Raw genomic sequence first — 21,897 nt, forward strand, 5'->3', positions numbered from 1 at the left:
TCTTCTGCAACTGTCTGAGTCATGATGGAATGTCAACATAATCTGTAACAAATCATACAAATGCCCATGGGGAATATGATAGAAGCGTTGGCATTTCACCCATAGGCCTACATTTGGATTTGACTTATGGGACTCTTAAAATGCCCATGGTTGGGTCTGAATAATCAAGGCAGAAATGTGCTGATCTGTTTAACCAACGGACCTGACCACCAGGATGGGGGCGGAACAGGTCCACTTCTTTCATCCCACCGGTGGGAAGTTTTACGTCACATATTAGGGCCAGCTGTGGAGAGAGAGGGGGAGACATAGAGGAAAAGAGAGAGAAAGGAGGATTTTATTCCCGTTAATGAAAGCATCATTTCAGCTGTAGGCTGTCGCTCTCCAGTTGTTTTTGCCACTGCATTCCAGTCCAGACTTCATTTCAACTACTTCGTTGGCTCTTGTGCCAGTTTTTCAAGGATATTTATTGCAACGTTCAATATTAGAGGAAGAGGTAAGGGTCGCTTCATCCAAATGGCACGTGCTTCATATGGTGGGAGATGGGAGTCGTTTCAAGTTTGATTTTGCGCTCGAGCGGAACAAAAACCGTCAACATCAGAAGTTTTGTGTAGAAAGCAAGCTAACTCGCGCGTTATTAGCCTACTACTAACGTTACTTAGCCTATAGGCTATATGTCGCGAGTAACAAGAGCAACGAATTACTTTTTTCACAGACAGGCTAAAGGTCCAGCTTGTGTTATCTCTATCAAGATGAAAAACCCCACCCTATCCTCTCTCTTTCCTCGTGATACTCATCCCCCTCTCATGCTAAGTTAGCAGATGAGAAATGGCAGAAGAGTGGGAGTAGCTACTACTGCTACGGATGAGAAAGAGGAAAGGTAACGTTAGGCAAAATAGCTTTTTTTTTACGGGCAATGTAAGACCTACCGCTTATTTTGCAAGGGGCACTCTCATTTAGTGTAACAAATACTGCCCTCAGGTCGTAGCCTACTAAGTGGTTTATTGCCTCTAAAATGAGTGACAGCTACTGCTGTTTTTTGTTTTGTTTTTACTATCAACGAGTCTACCACGGCGTAAATTGATTTGTTGCCATGGATACAGCGCATGGCGGTGTCCTGCGACGTAATTAGAGCAATCCGGTGTTGACTAATTGTCGCTCCTGCTGCTTCTTCCAGCTAATCTGGCTCTAGGAAAATACTCATGGTTACAGTGGGTAAAAATACTCCACTGCTCTTACATCAGTGCGCTCCGTGATATTTTTGGGAACCATTTGCGTCGGAGTGGTTATACTGGGTGTCTGTCTTTGCCAGCCCTTGATTGTCGCCTGCAACGACTCGCGTCCTGTGATTTCGACATAATGTAAAAGGAAAACAGCGCAGGGGTGCAGCAGTGAGGAAGTCTTTGAGATAAAAAGCACCGTGGAGACTCTGGCACACGAATGGCGGTTTGACCTTGTCTCTGTGAGGATATGGAAGGGACCGAAGCGTCCCGTCCCGTCGCCTGTATGAGCACAGCGGGGGCTGCTGTCCCGAGCGCTGCTGTGCGGCCGACGGGGGATTTGGCCGGGTTTGGATAACTGGCGCTTTCAGTATGTGACCGGTCACCAACTGAAAAACAGTTTCAATTAGGAGATGGCTGAGTAAACTGTAAAAAGTATTTCAATGTATGCTTACAGAGCAGAAATGGATACTTACAAAATAGCTTGGTTGCAACTTCTGATAATTTATCTCATTAAGTTGTTTTTTTAATGTTTTATTTTAATGCGCTGGAGAAATGTGGAGTGCGTTTATGAACGGCTCGGGGCTGCACAGCGGGGGCGGTGCTCGTGGGGGCTACGTCCCGTCTCAGGGATGGGAGTTTGTGCCGTGCTCCAGGATGGAGAGGGCTGATAGAGGCAGGGGCAAAAGTCGCAGCCCGTCGAGGAGGATCTCTTCTCCGCCCACCGTCTTCAGTCACATCTACGATTCCCAGTTCGGTGCTTCACCGGATGGTAGAGAAGGTGGAGCAGGGACACAGCTTGAACTCCTCAGGGGACAAATGTGGCCGGGTCCCGAAGCCCAGCAGCAGCAAACACAACACACGCGGCTTAAAAAGAAATTTGAGGATTTGAAAAAGCGACACGTACAGGATAAGGAAGGATGGATGCGCGAGAAGGAGTCATTGTTGAGAGAAGTAGCTGACATACAAGTGATTGAACATATTTTCTACCCCTGTGAAAGCTATATCTGTGTTTGCCTTTAATGCGACCTGTAGTAAACATGCATTGTTTTTTCTGTACCAGTAGCCTATTAAATGGGAAGTTAGTTTGTCAATGGTACATATGTTCAAGGTGAATTTGTTGTGTTTTATGGTATCATCTCTTATATTCCCAGAACATTCCTCAGGGGTTCAAATAAAAAGAAAAATGATATACTTTGATACACCATTTTAAGCATCAGTTTATTATAAAGTACCGATTTCCTTAGTTCTTCTCTGATTGCACTGTGTGATAGCCTACTGGCTGACTAACTTTTTAAAATATGGTCATCTAGCATATTTGGTTGACAAGATTGCTGCCAATGTGTTTCCATGCAGGGGGGGGAGAACAGAAGGATTCTGCTGGACCTGAAGACGGTTTTGGAGGAAGTGCAGGCAGAGGTGAAGAAAGAGGAGGAGAAGAGGGGCGAGCTCCAGCTGCAGTACACCAGAGACAGATGTGCCTGGGATCTGGAAAAGGCTGAGCTCAAATGCAGGATTGCACAGGTAACTCAGGAATGGTGATGTGTGGGTGGGTTTTGAGGGTTAAGTCTGTATTCAAAAGCATCTCCAAACAAATAATTAAGTCAGTTGCAATTTTAGTGTTTGTGTGTTAGAGCAATGTATAGCTGTGCATGTCTGGTGTGTGTGCTTGAGGACAGTTGTCCAAATACAAATTAATACTAATCTTGTTTAACAACAATATCTAAGTAACTTGACATAAAGAATGCTTTATTGCTATTAATATGTATATTGTTTCTTGTGTGTATCATGTTTGTGTATTTTGTCATGTCTTTGCATGTCTGGCCTCCAGTTTGGTGTAAATTGGGATCGCCCCGTTTGCCACCTACATGGCAGGGTGATAAGTCACCCTGGCATTCATCCAACTCAAGCTTCAGTTTAGACAAAAGATTTGCACCAAGTAGACAAATGTTATCCCCGCTTAGCTAGACACAGACACCCAACTTGGCTTTTAACAGCTAACTCTAAGAAGGTAAAATATTAACCTATTGTTGCCTTTGGACAGCTACTGTTAAGTGTTTCTTGAAATGGGCAGAAAATACTTACAGAGTTAAGTTTGCATACCTGTGCCACGCTGTGTCAGGCATTGCATGGAACACTTGAAGGACCATGGCTTTTCTTCAAAGCAATATGCTTTTAGGGATTTAGCTTTTTTCTGGTTATATCAGAAGATGGATTTGTATGGTTGCCTTAAAGAGGCTGTACTCAAAATGCTAAAATAAACAGCTGGCTAGGATTGCCACCACAGAGCTCTCACAGACCGTTCCCCAATACATGAAATATCTAGTGACGTTGACCTTTGACCTTTTGGATATAAGGGACTGTTCCTTATTTATGTAAGGGGCCACCAGAGGAGTCTTGGGACCTTTAGCCAAAAAAGACATGACCCTCCCCTCGCCAGTAAAAAAGTTTCTATGACCCTCCAAAACGATTTGGAAAAAAGGCATGACCCTCCCCCAGCAATTTATCAATAACTTCTGTACTGGTTTGCGCTTCGCAAATATATAGATTCCCGTTGTTTTCTTTACAGCCATGACATACGTGACTAAACCTCTGCATTCTCATCTTACACATCCCACTCCTCTGTTATGGTGTGGTGGCCATTTCAGTAGATTTACTCACTGACATTGTTGTGGAAACACAATAAGCATGGAAACTAAATGCACACTTCCTGCATTACTTCAAATACTAAGTTACTCCTCTAGTAAACTAGTATTCACATGAAATAAAACAATAAAATATTGAGACCATTCAGCAAGGCACTCTGGGTAACATTCAACACACAAACTAAACTAAAGCAGTATATGAAATCTGATGTATTACCTACCACCAGTTAATTGTTTTGTGTTATTTAAGATATTTATAAAATATCTGATCATGTCAGACGTAATTATTCCACTCCTTTTTTAAACAATGCAATTAACCGTTTCAGCCACCAGGGGGGCAGTGCTCCCTCTGCCCCCCAGCAAACTCATGGGTCAGACCCATCTGGTAGCGAAGGAGGGCCGAGACTAAGAGCTGCATGGAAACATATGCACCAAACAAGCCACTTTGAAATGTTTCATGAATACAAAAGTTGGGTGACCCCCCCCTCCCCCCCAGACTGAAAAATTTTGGATGACCCTCCCCTCAGCAAAGAATAAAAAGACATGACCCTCCCCTATTTTCCTCTGGTGGTCCATTCCATAAATACCTAACATGTCATTACTTTATATTTTTATCTTATTAGACATTTGATTAGCGTAGGATTTCTTGAGTTATGGCTAAAACCATGTTTTGTGAGGTCACAGTGACTTCAACCTTTGACCACCACAATCTAATCAGTTTGTCCCGGAGTCCAAGTGGACGTTGTGCAAAATCTGAAGGAATTCCCTCCAGGGGGTCCTGAGAAATTGTGTTCACATGAATGGGATGGACACCCTGAAAACATAATGCCTCTGGTCACAGCTATTTTCGGCGCGGAGGCATACAAATTAAATGATTCTCTGAGTGAAGTGATGAAGCTCAGAAATGTGGTGCTGGAAGGAAAAAAAGGTGCAATGTGCAATGACACTGCAGAGCAGTTGGACGAGACTGCTGCTGACACGACGACACAGGAATGCAACATGTTAACATGCCTTTCCCAGACACAGATGGTTTAACTGCTATAATGTCATTCCCTCTGTGTGAGTAGATGGCACAGTGTTACTGCTCAGCTTTTCTCTTTGTCCTGCTGGCTCTGTGCCTTTTCACGGTGTGGTTGACAGAGAGCCTTATAAAAACAGAAACTTTTACTGTTCTGTTTTGTTTTTGTAAGGCAGTGGGAGAAAGAGGCTTAATCTACTGCAGGAATTTATACCATAATCACACACGCACGCACGCACGCACGCACGCACGCACACACACACACACACACACGTTATCCCTGCTTAGCCAGAGAGACACCCAACTTAGCTTTTAACAGCTAACTCTAATACCCCTTTCACACTGAAATCATTGGCTCAATCATTGTTATACCCAGGTTGACTGTGTGTTTGAATGGGGTAATCCTTCTTGATCTACTCGACTTCCCGACCCAGGTCGCCAGGTGGGATTGATCAGGGTAGACTAGGGTTGATTTCAATGTGAATTGTGCACAACCTGGGCCGCTAACAGCCTGGCGGGGCAAATTATGTGATTGGTTGGAAATGACAGTTGGACATCACAGGTCCCCGCACACTTTGAAAAAACAACAACATACATTTCATCTCACTGTGCTTTTTCGCTGGTTTTTTTTACCATAAAACTAGGATTGTCACAGGAAGCTTCAACAACAGCCGAGTGGGTGCCTGGATGTTTACTAGTCTGCCTTTTGCAAAGCGGTAGCGGAGTTTTACAGGCAAAACTGCCTGTAATCATTTGTTTGGGACAGGAGAGATGTCTGAATGATTTGTTTCTTTACATATTTGTTTTTACTTGTGTGTGTGAACATGGGTACACAATAATTTGGAATGGAACATGCACACACACACACTATGCAGAAATGTCTATATTTGTTGCACAAACAGACCAAGGGAAATGTGACTTGGAGTTAAGCCATGCTGGGCGGGGATGGCTCCATTGTAAAAGTTGTTTTGTCTTGATGCCACATCCTGCCACAATTTATAGTTTTGGGTATGTGTTTACCCAGTGGTAATCTGGGGTTGCTCATCAGGTTCAAAACACCACAAGTCAAGTTTTCTGAAATCATTAGCATCAAATGACTAATTTACAGACTATCCCTCATTGGGCAGTTTAGAGTAAATTTGTAATGAGTCTTTAACCAATGTTTGGTCAGCTTTTAGTTCAAGAAAGTAGCATCAAATTGAATATGGCTGTTGATCTTAGACAAGGTTGTTGAAATCCTATTTTCTATAATTTATATCTATTAATCTATTATTAATCTATAATAATTTTTCTGTTATTAGACATAACACAAACATGAATAGCCTGATAATCAGACTAAATTGCCCTTTTGTTTCACTTTCATTCATATATATATATAAAATGCTGAACAATGTGGGGGAGTCAAAGAAATGGACAAGAATGCATGCAAACCAATGCAAGGAGGTCAGTAGAGCAAATGGGTATAACTTCATTTCACTTTGAAATGAAATGTGTACAGTTTGGTGAACAGCTTTGGTGTGAAACTCCTCTTTTATTTTCCACATGTTGGCTTCACTGTACCAGTGCAAAAAAGATCCCATTCATTTTTAGCTCAGATGGAGAGCGAAAACAGAGGGTGTTAAAGAAGGTAATTGTTAGGTAATTGTTGTTTGAATGCTGATACTCATCATGCTTCTAACAATCCAGAATAGCATTGATTTGACAAGTGATTGTACAATTATAATGTATGTCTGAGATGAGGTAATTAGCTGAATGAGTCATACAGTAAAGAGGGCTCAGCTGAACTCTTTCTTGCAGTTTGCTATGTTAAGCTTGTTGGTATTGCACTGTTAGCTGGACAGCTAGCTTTTGCTCGTTATTACACTTTGACTTTAAAAGAGGTAGCACAAAATCACAAGGAGCCGCCCAGAATACTGTAGAGGATTATCCAAGCAGCCAAGTGTATTATACAAACCCAAAGTAATGAATGGAACAAGTGGTGGATAATTTAGTACCTGGGTCTAGGGTAAGTTGGAATTTTGAGGTCACTTTAAGTGAAATGGTATTTGCAAATCATGTGTCATAGTGAAGATATCCATATCTGTACTTAATCAGGAGAGTGTGATTGAACCCACAGACTAAAGCGCTGCATAATTACCTTCCCCAAGAAGGTTATGTTTTCAGTTCGATTTGTCTGTTTGTTGGTTTGTTTGTCTATCAGCAGGTTATGGAAAAACTACTGGCCCGATTTTTTTGAAACTGTGGAAGGTGTAGCATTGGCCAAGGAAGAACATTACATTTTGGAGCGACTGCAAATCACGGGTGGACACACAAACTATCACTTTCATTACCTTTGCAAGATAGGGTGATTGTGCTGCATTCATGTGGTGTCGGAATAATCAGTTAAAATGACTTCCCGACTGGGAAAATTCACACTGCATTAACATTGTGAGATAGGGCATGCCTTGGTGAAAGTCTCAGCTCTCCCAGTGCCCTTCTAGTTGCTTTTTAATCAAGTTTTATTCATACAATTTCCACATCTTAGATATGTTTACGTATTTCTGAGCTGTGGTTAGCAGCCAGTTTACGTCCCTTTTGTTGGTCAATTGATTGGTCGAGAAACTAAAGATCGGTAGCTACAAACAGTTACATGCTTGTTCTATTCTTGCTATTTTAATTACACACCTTTCCTCACAGTAGGATATGGCTGTGAATGTAGCTACTGTATGTTGGTTCCACATCCCTTTTGGGCACTTCTACCACCAAATACCAAGGGAGCATCAAAGGTCCCAGGCAGAGGTCTTAGGCCGGATATTTCCTGGCATATTTCTTCGCATGCCACTGATTTATGAAAGCTGCTGGGCAGCTAGTAGACATGTCACTCTGCCTTAGCAGCCAATTCCCCTCCTCCTTTTACCTCGACTCCCCACCTCCTCTCGGAATGTGACATTGTACAAGGCTGTGTGTCCGCTATTTATAGTGGGTCACCGTGGTGACACAGTTACCTTTATATACCCTGTGCCATACACTGACAGACTGGGTGTCCAAGGCTAGCAGGAGATGGCTCTGATAGAATTGTGTGGGTGCATGCATGGGTGTGTTTTCCCTAAACTGGCTAAAATGATGTTGACCCGTGTCCCTGTTTGCATGTAAAATTCCTTTAGTTTTCTTTTTAAGAAGACACTTTTTCTTTGCTGTCTCAATTAATAAAAAAACGGTCTTCAGCTCTTTTATTTTGACTCCAAACCTCTTATATTTGCACTTTCACTATTTGTTTACATTTGGATGTTTAAATAGACTGTGGACAGCACCCATCTGCATCCGTCTGTAATTGTGGAGAACTTCGAGAAGAGCCACAGGCAGACAGAAAGGGTTGACTTGTTTTTCTACACCATAATTTCATGACCCCAGGCCACAGGCAGAAATAGCACCATGACCGAGGCTTGTAAGAAGGCTTTGGTCGCTGTCTGTGACTGAACACTGAAATAACACTCAGGCATGCTCATATGCATTCTCTACCTCTTTCTAACACACACACACACACACACACACACACACACACACACACACACACACACACACACACACACACACACACACACACACATATGTACATATGCTCAGGCGTTGTCTTGGGCTCTTTCCAGCCCCAGAGCCAACATTTCTTTCCCTTTTTTTACGCACAACAAAAATGCACATATTTACCACAGAATGCACAGATCTATACACACCCTTATCCTTAAATACTACAAAAAAGGGAAAGTGTCTCTATCAGATAATTCCTTTGCATTATCTCGTTGGTGGAGGACATTTCAGATTAGTTTTCCTAACACCATTATCTTATCCAGATGTACAAATCAGACCACCATGACAAACCTTCGATGTTATCAAATTCAGTCTGTTTTTAAGCCCTTTTTTCTAGCATTTTTTTTGTGCAATATTTCTTATTCATTCTCAGTAACGTGACAACATTTTTTTGGCTTACGGTTTTGGCCCAAACACAGTGAAATTTCCAGGGGAAATGCCCAGGGTATTTCACTTGAAAAGGGCATTGTGCAGGGGCACCCAGTAATATTCTCATTAAAACAAAAACATCCAATTTAACTAATAAAATTGGCATTTTTATAATGTGTTGAAAGGAATCGGAAGTCCTGTCATATTTGTCTTGAAAGATCCTCTTTGTCTGAATCTGTGTTTCTCTGAAAACTGAGTATCATTTGACTGAGGCCACATGCATCCTCTACAGACACATTTTTCTGTGCCTGAATCTGCCATATCCTGCACTGCATCCTGTGTTAGTGAAGTACCATAGAGAAGAGACTTGAACCCATGAACCCTGCGTGTGAGTTCTTACAGGATATTTTCATCTTTCTTCTCTCTTTTCTCCCTCTTCCCTCCTCTGAACCCACTCACACTCGTCCCCATGGTGCATTATTCCTCCACTTCCTCCACCTTCTCTTCCTGCCACTCCTTCATTCTCTTAATTCCACTTTTAACAATTTCTCTTCTCTCCTTCCTTGCTTGTCTTATCATCTGGCTCTCATCCTCTTTTTCTCCAATTGTAATCTATCCTTTATCACCACCGACTGTTTTCTCCCACTCTTTCCCTTTCCATCTTCCTGCTCCCTTCTCTCTCCTCCTCTGTGCCCTCTGCACTCCCTGTCTGTTTCCTTCTCTTCAGTTGGAGGCTAGAGAGGGTGCTGGGTTGATCAGTGGAGGGGTCCAGTCAGCGGCAGGCCCTGGCTCTGTGGCGTCACGGAGCGCTCAAGAACAGAACGGCGAGACATCAATACTCCGCCGGGAGAGGGAAGAGCAGCGGAGGCTCCTGGCGGACACACACTCGACAGCCATGGACCTGCGCTGTCGCCTGGAGCACAACGAGAGGGACTGGTTAAGGGAGAAAGCCGAGCTGCTGGAGAGGTTCGACGTGGAGAGGAGGGAATGGGAGTGCCAGCTGAAGGATATGCAGAAGAAAATTGAAGAGGTAAGATGCTCCAAATGTGTCGGAATGAGAATATTTCTGCATTCTGTCTTTGTTGTTTGATTATTTGCTTTGGGGTTAAGGTTGGATTTAGGTAAAAGCTAGGCAAGTGAATGATTAGATAAAGGAAAACCTTCAAAAGTATGTAATGCCATTTTCAAACGTATGAAACTTTGCTCCATTTTTTGTGTATGATATATGGCTTCCTATGCACTGAGCAGCCTACAGTGTGTAACACTTCCCTCCTACACATCCTGTTCACCATCCACACTGTCAAAACAATATCCCTGATCAGTGCAGCTGCAGAGTATGAGGAAAGGAAGGAGTGGAAGGAGGAGGGCGAGAGTTCTGCTATTTCTCTGATCTCTGTGTACTGAGACAGAGGCAGTGATTGAGACAGCCTATGACCTGGACTGATGTAGACAGAAGCTGGCATGTAACAAAAAGAACATTTAAGAGAGAGATTACTGTAATATACTCCTCCATAGGTGGCTGTTGATCATATGTGATAGTCAAAAGACCAAAACAGAAAAGCTTATTTATTGACAGTCACATCTTTTCATTTTGTTAAATTTCTTTGTTATTTGTTGCATGCATTCATAATGTGCATTTACATTATATAATGACAAATAATTGAATGAATGAACAAAAACTTGAATGTTCTTCTTCATTGTTTGTGTTTGGAAATATGCCCGACCATGTCAGTTAGAGCAAATTAAATATTAGATCGGTCTAACTTTTAGTTTTTGTTTGTATACTTAAGCAGAATTGTGCTAGGGGAATAAGAGAAATAGAGCTAAAACAACTAGTCAACTAAACAATTAGTAGAGTGACCAAAAAGTAATATTTTTCAATTTTTGTTGAAAGGCTCGACTTAGATGAGAATTAGTATAAGAAAGTATAACAGGATAAGGCCTGTCAGAAAAGGGAAGTAATTCAGAGCAAATGCATGGCCCTAAGAGAGAGGGACAAAGCATGGGTAGTGACAAAGCCCGAGTCAAAATCTGACATGCCCAGAGGAGCAGATTAGTGTTTTTAATGAGGGAAGCCATACAAAAGTAGTTGGACAGAGTGTGAAGGCACTGGAACAATTTTCTATGAAAAGAACATGTGGCTCTCATTTGCCCCTCCGAGAGCAGAAAATGAGAGAGGAAAACAGCAGCGGAATAAAGCAGGCGAAAAGGCACTAGTCCCATCTAGACTTTGCGTGATGGGAAGGGAGCCCAGTCAACATGAAATAGTTACTATTTTGGGATCCCATGTTAGGAGGCCAGAGGTTATCCAATTTTATTTGAAAGAATTCTTTGAATGTTTTTTTTTTTTTTCAATCCTCTGTGGTCTAAATACGTTCAAACGATTCAGCGCTATGCTGTCTTCTCATCATCCCATATTAGTTTGTGAGGGTGTGTGTGATGATGAAGTATTACTTTATAATAATATTATGCCATTGACATTCTTTATATTGTCTAACCTCATTCTAAGCATCCAATTAGAGTAGATTCATAATGTATGCCCCTTTAAACACAATACTCTACTTAGGTGTACCTTTTTGATCTAATAGACAATATAATAATATTAGATAAATAAAAAAAAATGTATGAATGTCAATATTTAAATAAGTTTTTGTTTATATTTGGTGTATTTGACTGATGTTTGATTTGTTTAATGTAATATTGCGTTTGCTCAATCTTTGCCAAATCTAATGTTGAACTCTAATCTTTAAAGAATACATTTTAAAATGACAAAAGGGTATTGTTTGTTTCATTCAACATAAGAGTAATGCAATAAGGCAAAAAAAAAAGATGACCTCTATTTCCTCTTCCTGTTTCTAGCTGTACTGTGATGTGAGGATCAAGCGAGAAGGGACCGGACTAGACAGCGGGAGGCAGGCCGACGATAACGTTGTGCACAGACTCAGCGTACGCTCAACCAGCACTGGATCCAGCCTGCTCAGTGACAACGAGCCGCTGAGCAGCAGCAGTCTGTCAGAGCCAATCAGACATCCTCCTTTACCTGGTTTTGGTCGCAACAGAAACATCAGTGGCAGCGATCGCGTTGGCAGAGATGGTCACCACTCCACCTTCTTCCAAGCAGACAGCCTCTTTGAATTTGGCGTCGGTGGTCAGGTCACTCAGAATGAGCATTCACAACCTGAGCAGCTAGATGAGTTAAGATCCAGAGGCACTTGGCAGCAAGACTCAGCCACTGATAGCAAGGAAGCTGTGGATACAATGGAGCTGGATGCTATGTTTCCTGGAGCTCCTGGATGTGGAGTGCCCCAGAAGAATGTCTCATACGGGAATGAAAACAATTTTCGTCCTGAAGAAAGTCCTCTTCAGCTGAGTTACGGCAGCGACAAGAAGAAGAACACCACCGCTCTCAATGCTGTGAGTGTTTCAAACCATGTTTCTATATGTATATATAGTATAGACACATTGGTGTGGTCGTCATTCCTTGCCTTGTCTTTTTTTGCTCTGCTGACACATACTTGTTTAAAGGGGCGCTATGCAGTTTTGGCCATTTCTTCGCTGTTTTCTCGCTTTTTGCTTGCAGGTTTCTCTTTAGAGCTCCCCCTACAGCTTCAGAATAGATATTTGACAGCTCCTATGTTTACTTGTGTCTGACTCCTCGCTCGGTCACTCTGCCGTTTCCTCTTTCTCTGTTCCTCCGACAATGCTTTCCTAGCTTTCTGCATCTTTTTCGCTGGCTCAGCCATGACGATAGTGTGAAAAACTCCATCGTTACCTTGTTAGCCGGTTCCTGAATGGGCGTATGTGTGCAGTGCCGTGAAGCAATTCGTTACATCGTGAGACCTGATATCATACGGTATTCCTGATGCTGAGGCCAGCGGCTCGCCGGCCAAAAGTTGCAAGGGTGGTTTTTCCGCTCACAGGCGGTAGGGAGAAGCGAGACGACCACCATTCAACTCGAAAAAAGTCACATAACCATTCCAATGACTCCGAAGCTGTTCAGTTAAGGTAAATTAAGCTAAAAAAACTGCATAGTTCTCCTTTAATCATCAGTGTTACTGTACAGTCACTCCTTGGTTTCTATAGTCTATATAATCCTCTTAAACTATCTCATCATCAATTTTAAGTTTTATTTTTACGGTACTTCAACAATACACAGTATCCAGCATGTCTGATTGTATCTCTGTCTCTCCCTTATCTGTGTCTCAGGCTCTGAAGGAGATAGCTCTTGTAAGCGAGGAGCTTTGCAGCTACCAGGATGAGATCAGAAAGAAGAGTGGGGATAAGAGGTAATTAAATCCCCTTTGCTATGGAACTGTGATAATCACTGTGCCTGTTATGTCTTGATGCTCTTACTATAAGAGTGAATGCATTTCACCGTTTCGTTCCCTTCAGGAATCGGTTTGAATCCCTGTGTCTACCTGAGGAGAGTGAGATGTTGTGTGGCCATGATAACACCCTACTGGAGGTGGAGGAAGCCCCCTGCGACCTCAGCCAGATTTACAAAGACCTCCAGGCCTTGGAGAGGGAAAACTGGATCACCCTATCACCAGATCACACCTGGAAGGCCGACAGAGGGCCAAGCAAATCCTGGAAAGCAAACACTGTTGATCCAGACAGCTATGGAGAAACACAGACAAACCCTGGAGTACTCTCTGAGATTGATACAGCAGGTCCACCCATCCCTCCCCGCACCTCCTCCTGGAATCTGAGCTCCCCCACCCATCCAGACACAGAACTCCACATCCCGGAATCCCCCGTGATGACAGCGAGGAAGTGCCATAGCCCCTGTGTTCTAGGGGACAAAAAAGGTAGCAGCCCATCTATTGTCAGGAAGTTTGAGGCCATGCTACAAGAAAATGAAGGAAAAGTTTTAATAGACGGTGTTGTAGCATCGTGCTCTGTACCTGCTAACTCTGAATGTAATATGGGCTGCTGCCACAACCGCTGGTCCTGTGATGCAAGCAAGTTCACTAGCAGTAAGCTGTCGACATACGGGACTGTCCAGAAAAGCTTCTCTGAAGTCAACATTTTGACTGCTGGAAAAGACTTGCGCTCGGATTACTGCCCTGGTGTCGGGAACTTGAAAAGCTCTGAGCAACAAATGCCTCAGATTGTCAAAGAGTTGCCTTTAGATTTGCTCTTGTCCTCTCTCGAAATACCACCTGCCAGCCCCAACCTCCAGGGCTCCAAAAGAAACATAATGCTGGAACAAAAAACAGCTGAGTTCAACAGAACTTTGTTTCAGGCTGAGATGGGCCGTGGCGTAGAGGAACCAGACAGTTTTATACGTACAGATGCCGGCTCAGTGGGTTGCCAACCAGTCTTTCCCCCAAGTTGTGCATCAGATGAGATTTTACCTCCCAGGGAGACAACATTTCATCCAAATTGTACCGATGTCAGCACTAGCGTCATGGGTGTACATCCTGAAGTCACATTTTCTACAATTCAGAACCCCAAGCTCCAACCAAGGCGAATGAGATGTGGTACTGGAGGTCAAGAGGTTAAATTGAAGCAAGAAATCCTTTCTGACCATTCATCTGAACCACAGCCACAGATTATAAGCTCTCAGAGTCCAGCACACCATTCTGAGGTCAAGCACAAAGTTCCAACAGCAAGCAGTCCTTCCAGGAAAACACAGCGTAGAGGGGCCACAGAGGATCTCTTTTCTGAGTCTGTCTTGTCTGCAAACACCCAGCCAGGTCCGAATGTGGACAGTTACATCTCCAAGAATGAGAATCCCCAGGCAGCAAGGTCTCAGTCGGCCAGAGCTGGTGTTTCACTCCAGCAGCCGTCTACTGAGAACAAACAAAGACAGATGACACAGCCAGGGCAACAGGCACAGTTAAGGCATGCGTCTGTTCTTCCTTCCCAGTCCGACTCCTCCAGACCTGGGCTTCGAATGATGAATGACCATCCCTGGAGGGCCCTTACTCTGGCTGCGTACCCACGGCCTGAGGGATCCAGATCCAACTACGGTGCAGTGGAAAGGATTCTGAAGAATTATGAGAGTGCAGCCCGGGCTCAACAGAACCAGAGCCAACCGAACGAGATGGCTTCAAGTCCTTTGGTCAGTGTCAGGCAGGAGGATAACGTCACAGAACTGGACATGCTGGACATGGACCCTCTGCCCTTACTTCCCACTCCGAGACACACACAGACTTCACACACCTCACAGACGCACACCACACATGCACAGCTCAGCAGCCACTGCGCCATGGGTGTGAAAGAGATACATCTAACAGTGCAGGTGGGTAGCGTCTGAAAAATACAGTCTGCATTCACACTTTCACATATAAGCTACTGCCTTGCCACTCAGCAGGTGTGCTAATCACTCTACAGATGTTAGGATTTAGAGGCACTCTCTTGGAATATGGAAGTCTGCACATTATTTGACTAAAATACATTAAGTCAAACTATATTTTCAAGGCCAATTACGCCAGTGGACTTGGGTGAACTTGCACATTTCGTTCTGTTTCATTCCATTCTGAAACACTAAGCGATTGCCCTTGACTGAGTACAGCTCCGGTGGGAATGTTGTTTATTTCTGGTATGTGCTAAGAGACAGAAGCAGGCCAGAGCCTCCATTATTATCTGGGCATCTGGGCCATTTCATTGCTTAAAGGTTCCTAACAAAAGGAACTGGCAGTGTGGCATATAAAGTACTTGGCAGGAGGTCTGTCACCCTCAACAACTTGTCTTTCATCTTCCAGTCTTTCTATGGGGCCTCGTAGTGGAAGTGTTTTTCTGGCCTTTGTGTGGTAATTACAGAAGTATCTGCAAGAAGGCAGCTGAATAAATGCCCTTGGCAGAGCACAGAAATGAGAAAGCTGAAGTGATTACGCTGCTTTAAAGTCATGCAAATGTTAACGAAATCGTTTGAGCGATTATCAAACCAATTTTATTTGACCTCATAGAAAAAACGTATTAGAAGGCACCACTTTAGTTTAACCTTAACCCAGGAGCACTGTCCAAAATAAATCTGGCAGCAGAACCACAGCATGTGTAAGGTATTCCGCTTCAGATGCTGTTCTCTCGACCAAAAAGAATGGGATCTACTTGTGTGACCTTTCCACATGAGCATGTTCCTGTTTGAAATATGCCTGTTGTTTCCCCCAGGGTCAAGAAGACTTCCGATGGAACACGTGACAAAATGTAAAGTATCTGAGTGTGTGAATTTAATTGTTGATAGAACGGTGTGATAATCCTAAATGGTAATTCATTTGTTTCTCCACAGGAGAAGGAAGAGACCTCTGTCTCCTCCTCCGTTCAGAGGAACTTCTCGAGACCTGCCCGTCCAGCCAACCGACGCCTCCCCTCTCGATGGGCCAGCCGCTCCCCCACTTCCTCCTCCTCCGCCTCCCCCTCTCCCTCTACCACCCCTGTTGTGCCTCCATCCTTCCCCCTCCAGAAACACAGCTCCTCTTTTACCTACTCACACGCCTTTCACAAAGAGACCGTCATCATTTGACATCCACCTCCCCGTATGATTGAACCAACAAGAAGTCTTCAGTGATAACCTCTGAACACTGAACGTTCCTTTTCATTACTGTTGTACATACCAAACCCAGACTGCTTCTCCACTCCTACAGACTAAAGAAGTGCTTTAGTTGTGAGTTCATCCACTCACCTTTTAGAATGTATGTGGCATCCAGTGGAGCCTAACTGACCAAGGAAGGCAAGAAAAGGATCTGAAGCAGTTTGCTCCCATGAACCTGCCAGGCATCATGCATAGCCTCAGAGGACAGTGAAAACATCCCATCCACTGATCATGCATTCATGCCAACCATCTGAATGGATGTCAAATGCTCAGGTCTGGATTCTAGCCTTGACTAGTGTAGCCTTGCAGATCTACCAACAACACACCCTCCTTCTGTTCTATAAACTGTTTTTACACCTTAAAAGCGATGCTTGCTCATATTCAGATGATCCAAAAACTTCCAGCCAAATGAAATACAGAGTGATGTATGTAATATGTACTGTATTTTGTATTTTGTGTGCAACATGTTTTGTGTGCTTTTTGCACAAAATTTGATGTTACAAACACAATATGCAGCATCATGCTGGGTCGGAGATAAAGTGGCAGTGAAGGAGACATTCCCCCCTAGCCCTAGCATCACTCTGTGTGCTGAATAAAGCAGTGTTGGTTTCTGCCTTCTTGAATATTACCTACAGTACATGCCTGGACTGTACCTTGCCTGTGACTTAAACATTTTGCTTTACATCCATGACTGGCTTTACATTTATTTTCATGATTACAGTAACACGAATGTGATTGTGAGTTCCTTTTTACAACTTTGTACCAAAGGCTGGTTTCGTTATATGCATTTTTCCTGATTTGAAAGTGAAATGCATTGTTTGGAATGGCTTTAATTTCTTGCTGTCAATTCATTGCTGATGTTTTACAATCAAAATGTAAAACATAATTCACGAGAGCCTGCTTTTGTGCATAACAAATAATTATGCTTGTGACCATTTTTCTACTTTTACTAATTCTGAATGGTCATATATCAGGACATTACTCAGCTGAGTAGTACAGTTTTTTTCGGTGAAAGTGGTGAATCATATGATAAAGGTGAGGCCTTTGCTGTTCTTTTTGTGTAATAAACATAAGGACTTAATGCTTTCTCCTCTCTTTTCACATCACATACCAAAGTATCTACATTTGTAATAAACTTGCATTATACTGTACAGTATGTTATGTTGACATGCTGTGCAGCTTTGACTGATTGAATAATTACACTTCTAAAAATGATTTATTGGCATTTTAAACCCATTTGTGACGCGTGACTGTGAAGGCACCAGTACAGCATAACACATTATAAAGAGAGCGCTATTATACAGTAGTGTTTCAAAAGTTGAGTAACCCTGTGCACAAACCTGTTTAGCCTCATTCACTCTGTATGTATCAATTTCCACAATAATCTTCAATATTTGGGTTAACAAACTACAAGCTAAGCCGACCTTGCCGCTGTGCAGTTTCCGTGCCCCAGTGCAGGCCTCTTTAATCCGTAGCCTACAATTCAATTAATCAAACATGGCACAGAAATATTTCTGCATCAAGATGAGTCCTAGGTGACCGTCTAGCTCACAAAGATGAAGCACCAGGACCAAACGACTGTCTGGCTCCTTCAATCTTGCTGGCTGACATCTCTGGTGACACTGTGATCTCTGCATCTTAAGTGATGGCTGCAGAGCTACGTGACAGCAGCACAGGGACCATCCATCCCTTTGATAGCGTGGGTGTGTGTTGTTTTTATGTTTGTGTTCAGTATGTATGTATTCCTCCATAAATGTGTCATGCATTGTGTTGTCTAAATGTGTGTGATTCTGTTTACATCAGATGGTGTAATAAGCGCCATTTTACTTATTCATGTTTCTGTTTGCCTGTCTGCACTGTCAAGTCAATTATTTAGTTTTTCACTTTCACACACACAAATATGCCCATTCACTTACATAACAAACAAAGGGACACACACACACACACACACACACACACACACACACACACACACACACACACACACACACACATCCTTGGCCCTGAGAGGGACGGACACCCAACCCATCAACCTGAAACTTTGCACCCTAGGCTGACTGAAATAACAGGTGCAACAATGTTATGGTGCCAGAAATCCTACCCTGGCACTGATATAAATATAAATATTGTCATCCTTCTTGATGCCTAGCCTATGGCGCTCTGTTGGCTGTCTCTCACTGTTTTCCTGCGTCAAGGCTGGGCAGGAGTGTGGATTCCTAGTACTACTGGCCTGTGCTCAAGTCTGGAGGTTTCCAGATGCTGAAAACATTATATAACCAGTACTAACTGTTTTAAATCAAGTGCTACTTAAACCACAATAACACTGGAAAGAATGTATGGAACAATATGTATTGTATCATGCAAACATAGAACACAAGTTCAGCCAGAGACAAGGGTCTAATCAGATGGCTGATACAGCTTGTTTCCAGTGATGCTCCAATAAAGGTCCACACAGACACACCCATTAACCACGTACACTGTTTGATCTAATTTGATTTGATTGGTCTAGACCAGTACTTTGAGTAAAAGAACTGAGATACAATTTTCATACAAACAGTGTACATGGTAAAGCTTGATTGGCCTGCAAGGAAGCTCTTGGCCATCTTTAGCACTGCTATGTCCACTGCAGTGCATAGCCAAACCATTAGGTATATATTTGCAGAATATTTCCCTCTTATGTCAACAGAGATGAGGGTCATATCAGATTCCTTAGGAATGTTTTTAAAGTTTTTTACTTTTTAATAAAGCAGTTTGAGATAATGCCATTTTTGCCATTTGGTCATATGGTTTTTACAGTTTAGGACGGTTGAATTTTGTCTTTTAATGGCTGAGCATAAGGAGTTGCTGCAGACACATCCCAGTTGCTGCTGCTGTGGAAAAGTGTTTATTGGCCCTCCAGTGTCTCCTGGCTCTCTGCCCTCCAGCTCCACTGACCTCCCACACCTCATAGGAAACCTCCAGGCCCCTGTGAGTCTCTGGCACCTGCCAACCTGCCATTCTTCCTGCCCTGAAATAGACCCTTACTGGCACATATCTGGTGTGTGTGTGTGTGTGTGTGTGTGTGTGTGTGTGTGTGTGTGTGTGTGTGTGTGTGTGTGTGTGCATTGGTATAGAGCAATGCTGACTGCAGTGCATTCCCTGACTTCCTGTGGAGCCCCAGACAGCTGCATATTGATCAGTACACTGATGCATCACTACAGAGGCCACATACAGTACACACAGCACCACATACTGAAACACACACAGACATACAAGCAACGGCATTTGTGTATGTCTCTCTCTCTCTCTCTCTCTCTCTCCCATTAGCCAGTTTGTAATTTCAGACAGGCCTCCATTATCAGCTGGAGTCTGTGGCTGCATCACTGATATCCAGATAGATCATAAACCAGCAGGGCTGACTTGAATTGAAATGACTGAAAGGGCTGAGCACAGGATGAATGGAAGTGGACAGGCACAGTGAGATAATGGTTAGGGAATAAGCGTTAATGAAAGAGTATCAACACTCTGGACAGGTAGCCGGTCCATCACTCACCTAACACACAGACACAAACTTGAGGGCAACTTAACGTATGTATGCAGATTCCCTGAAGCCACCATGTCCTCGAGGTGCTGCACTTCACAGAGATACGTAGAGACAGGTTGCAGGCTAGCTGACCAAGCTGAAAGAACTGTACAGAGCAAGAAGGAGAGTCAGCGTGTCTGGAATGCATGCCTGGGATGAGTCCCACCGACCTTTTTGAATTCCTTCCCCCCTTTTAAATAGACCGGAGAGGTATGGACTTTTGAGTCTATTGCAGTCTTGGATGCAGTAGAGTACACTGTATCCTTGTTGATGACCTTTTTGCAGTACAGTCTTGAATGAACTTGGTTCCACAAATTTAGGGGAAAAAAAAGTCTTGATTGGTCATTGCAAACACATAATATGATTTAATCTAATTCAATGGTGATTATTATGTGAATAAAGTACAATACACAGTCACTTTTGCTACACTTGAAGGATACATGCTTCATTTCAGGTTCATACTTTTATTTAAGGGTTTACAAGACAAGGTTTACATGCTTTAAAGCTTTAGTGCGTAACTTTGTTTCATATCAATGAACGTCCGTTACATTCAAGCCATTGCCAAATGAGTTGATGCAAAGCTAATTAAGACTATCAGCTCCACACAACTCTCTCTTTATTTCTCAGTATGGCTATGTTTAGAACATGGTGTCGTCTGGAAACTTCCGCGTGCAGAAACTCAAGTGAAGATAATTACCTCTTCTGAAGAGTCCATCATGATTTTGTAGGGGTGGGGGCGGTGTGCGATTACGGAAGGCTTGTGTCATGTGGATGCAACTAGAGGATGGATACCCAACCCGAGCCCGGCAGGACCCGACGGGACCCGACGGGACCCAACAGGCCGGGCTGGGTTCGGACAGATATTTAGAAATGACTTTCGGGTTCGGGTCGGGCTCGGTCACATCAGCGCAATAAGGCATTGAACATTTTAAATTTAAAACAGCTTATTATGTAGGTAGCCAATGGGCCTGTTTCACTTGATGCAAAGGTTCGTTTTTGTGATTAAAATAAATTGAAAATATTACCCTAACATCCGTCTTCCTGTGTGCGGAAATTTGTTTATGTAGCTGTGACAACGATACACGTATGCCGAATGCCTTCCTACAGTTGCTTAAGAAAAGAGAACATAAATATCTTAATACCTGTCGGGCTCGGGTCGGGTTCGGTTACTGCTCTGTCAGACGCGGGCCGGGCTTGGACATAAAAATGCGCCCGATCCGCACTCTATATGCAACAACAGTGGTGTTGTCATTACTTAGAATTCCACATGGGGGCGACAGAAACTACACACTATAGCTTTAATGTTCAAAGTTAAGGTTAAGGTGTCCCCAATGGGGCCTTATTTCAGAGGAAATATGTATGGTAGTCAGTGGCGAAAGACAAATATTTTTTTTTTTATCCTGTTTGAATTGTGCCATGTATTATCCATAAGATGCTTGGCAATTTTAAAGATAATTTCGCAAGTCAAGAAAGTCACAGTATGTTGTGAAACTGTTGAAGTTTTGAAGGGAGAACAGCACAGGACGCCGTAAGGAGCTGCAAGTCCCACTGGCTCGATGTTACACACGTTTTCTGATAGGTAGAGAAGGAGAAAAACAGAGAACGTGGTCTTTTCTCATACTTTGGGGTTCTCTAGACACACCAGGGACACATAGCCTATTTATGTCAAAAAACATGAAAAAATGCATTTTGTATAATATGTCACCTTTAAATTAATTTTAGACTTTTGATTCAGCATGTCTCTGGAATCCTCAGTGTTTGTTTACACAGATATGTTCAGGGCTGTGAATAGCAGTCGAGGAAAGAAGTGAAGGATTTATGCTCCCAGTAACCATAGATCAGACCAGGAAGTGTCACCCTGCCTCTGTCTTGACACATTTTCCTTCCTTTTCCTGCACATCGTCTTCATATCCTCCTCTTTTCTGTTTGTCTGTTTCTGTTTGTCTCACTGTCTGAACAGACCAGACTCATTTCTTACTCTCACT

The 21,897-nt window shown here is 43.1% G+C and overlaps 1 protein-coding gene across 3 annotated transcripts; it reads left to right on the forward strand.

The window, feature by feature from the left end:
- Positions 1-382: 382 nt before the first annotated feature.
- mtcl3a (MTCL family member 3a) lies at positions 383-17,095 on the forward strand. Of its 3 annotated transcripts, XM_078253465.1 has the most exons (8): positions 1,271-2,186; positions 2,574-2,741; positions 9,541-9,843; positions 11,673-12,227; positions 13,020-13,099; positions 13,206-15,060; positions 15,930-15,965; positions 16,048-16,138. In XM_078253465.1, exons 1-7 carry the CDS (start codon positions 1,773-1,775, stop codon positions 15,957-15,959), a joined length of 3,405 nt encoding a protein of 1,134 aa, XP_078109591.1. In that variant the 5' UTR covers positions 1,271-1,772; the 3' UTR covers positions 15,960-15,965; positions 16,048-16,138. The 3 variants fall into 3 exon arrangements, with proteins under 3 accessions (XP_078109592.1, XP_078109591.1, XP_078109590.1); XM_078253466.1 differs by lacking the exons at positions 1,271-2,186; positions 15,930-15,965 and adding an exon at positions 383-493 and having other exon boundaries at positions 16,048-17,095; XM_078253464.1 differs by lacking the exon at positions 15,930-15,965 and having other exon boundaries at positions 16,048-17,095.
- Positions 17,096-21,897: the final 4,802 nt, after the last annotated feature.

The sequence above is a fragment of the Sander vitreus genome, chromosome 6 (assembly GCF_031162955.1).
Source record: "Sander vitreus isolate 19-12246 chromosome 6, sanVit1, whole genome shotgun sequence".
Classification (NCBI taxonomy): Eukaryota; Metazoa; Chordata; class Actinopteri; order Perciformes; family Percidae; genus Sander; species Sander vitreus.

Coding starts and splice junctions, on each gene's coding strand:
- mtcl3a (XM_078253464.1), top strand. CDS start 1,773: ATGTGGAGTGCGTTTATGAACGGCTCGGGGCTGCACAGCGGGGGCGGT. Junction 2,187..2,573: donor GAGAAGTAGCTGACATACAA/GTGATTGAACAT, acceptor GTTTCCATGCAG/GGGGGGGAGAACAGAAGGAT. Junction 9,844..11,672: donor TGCAGAAGAAAATTGAAGAG/GTAAGATGCTCC, acceptor TCCTGTTTCTAG/CTGTACTGTGATGTGAGGAT.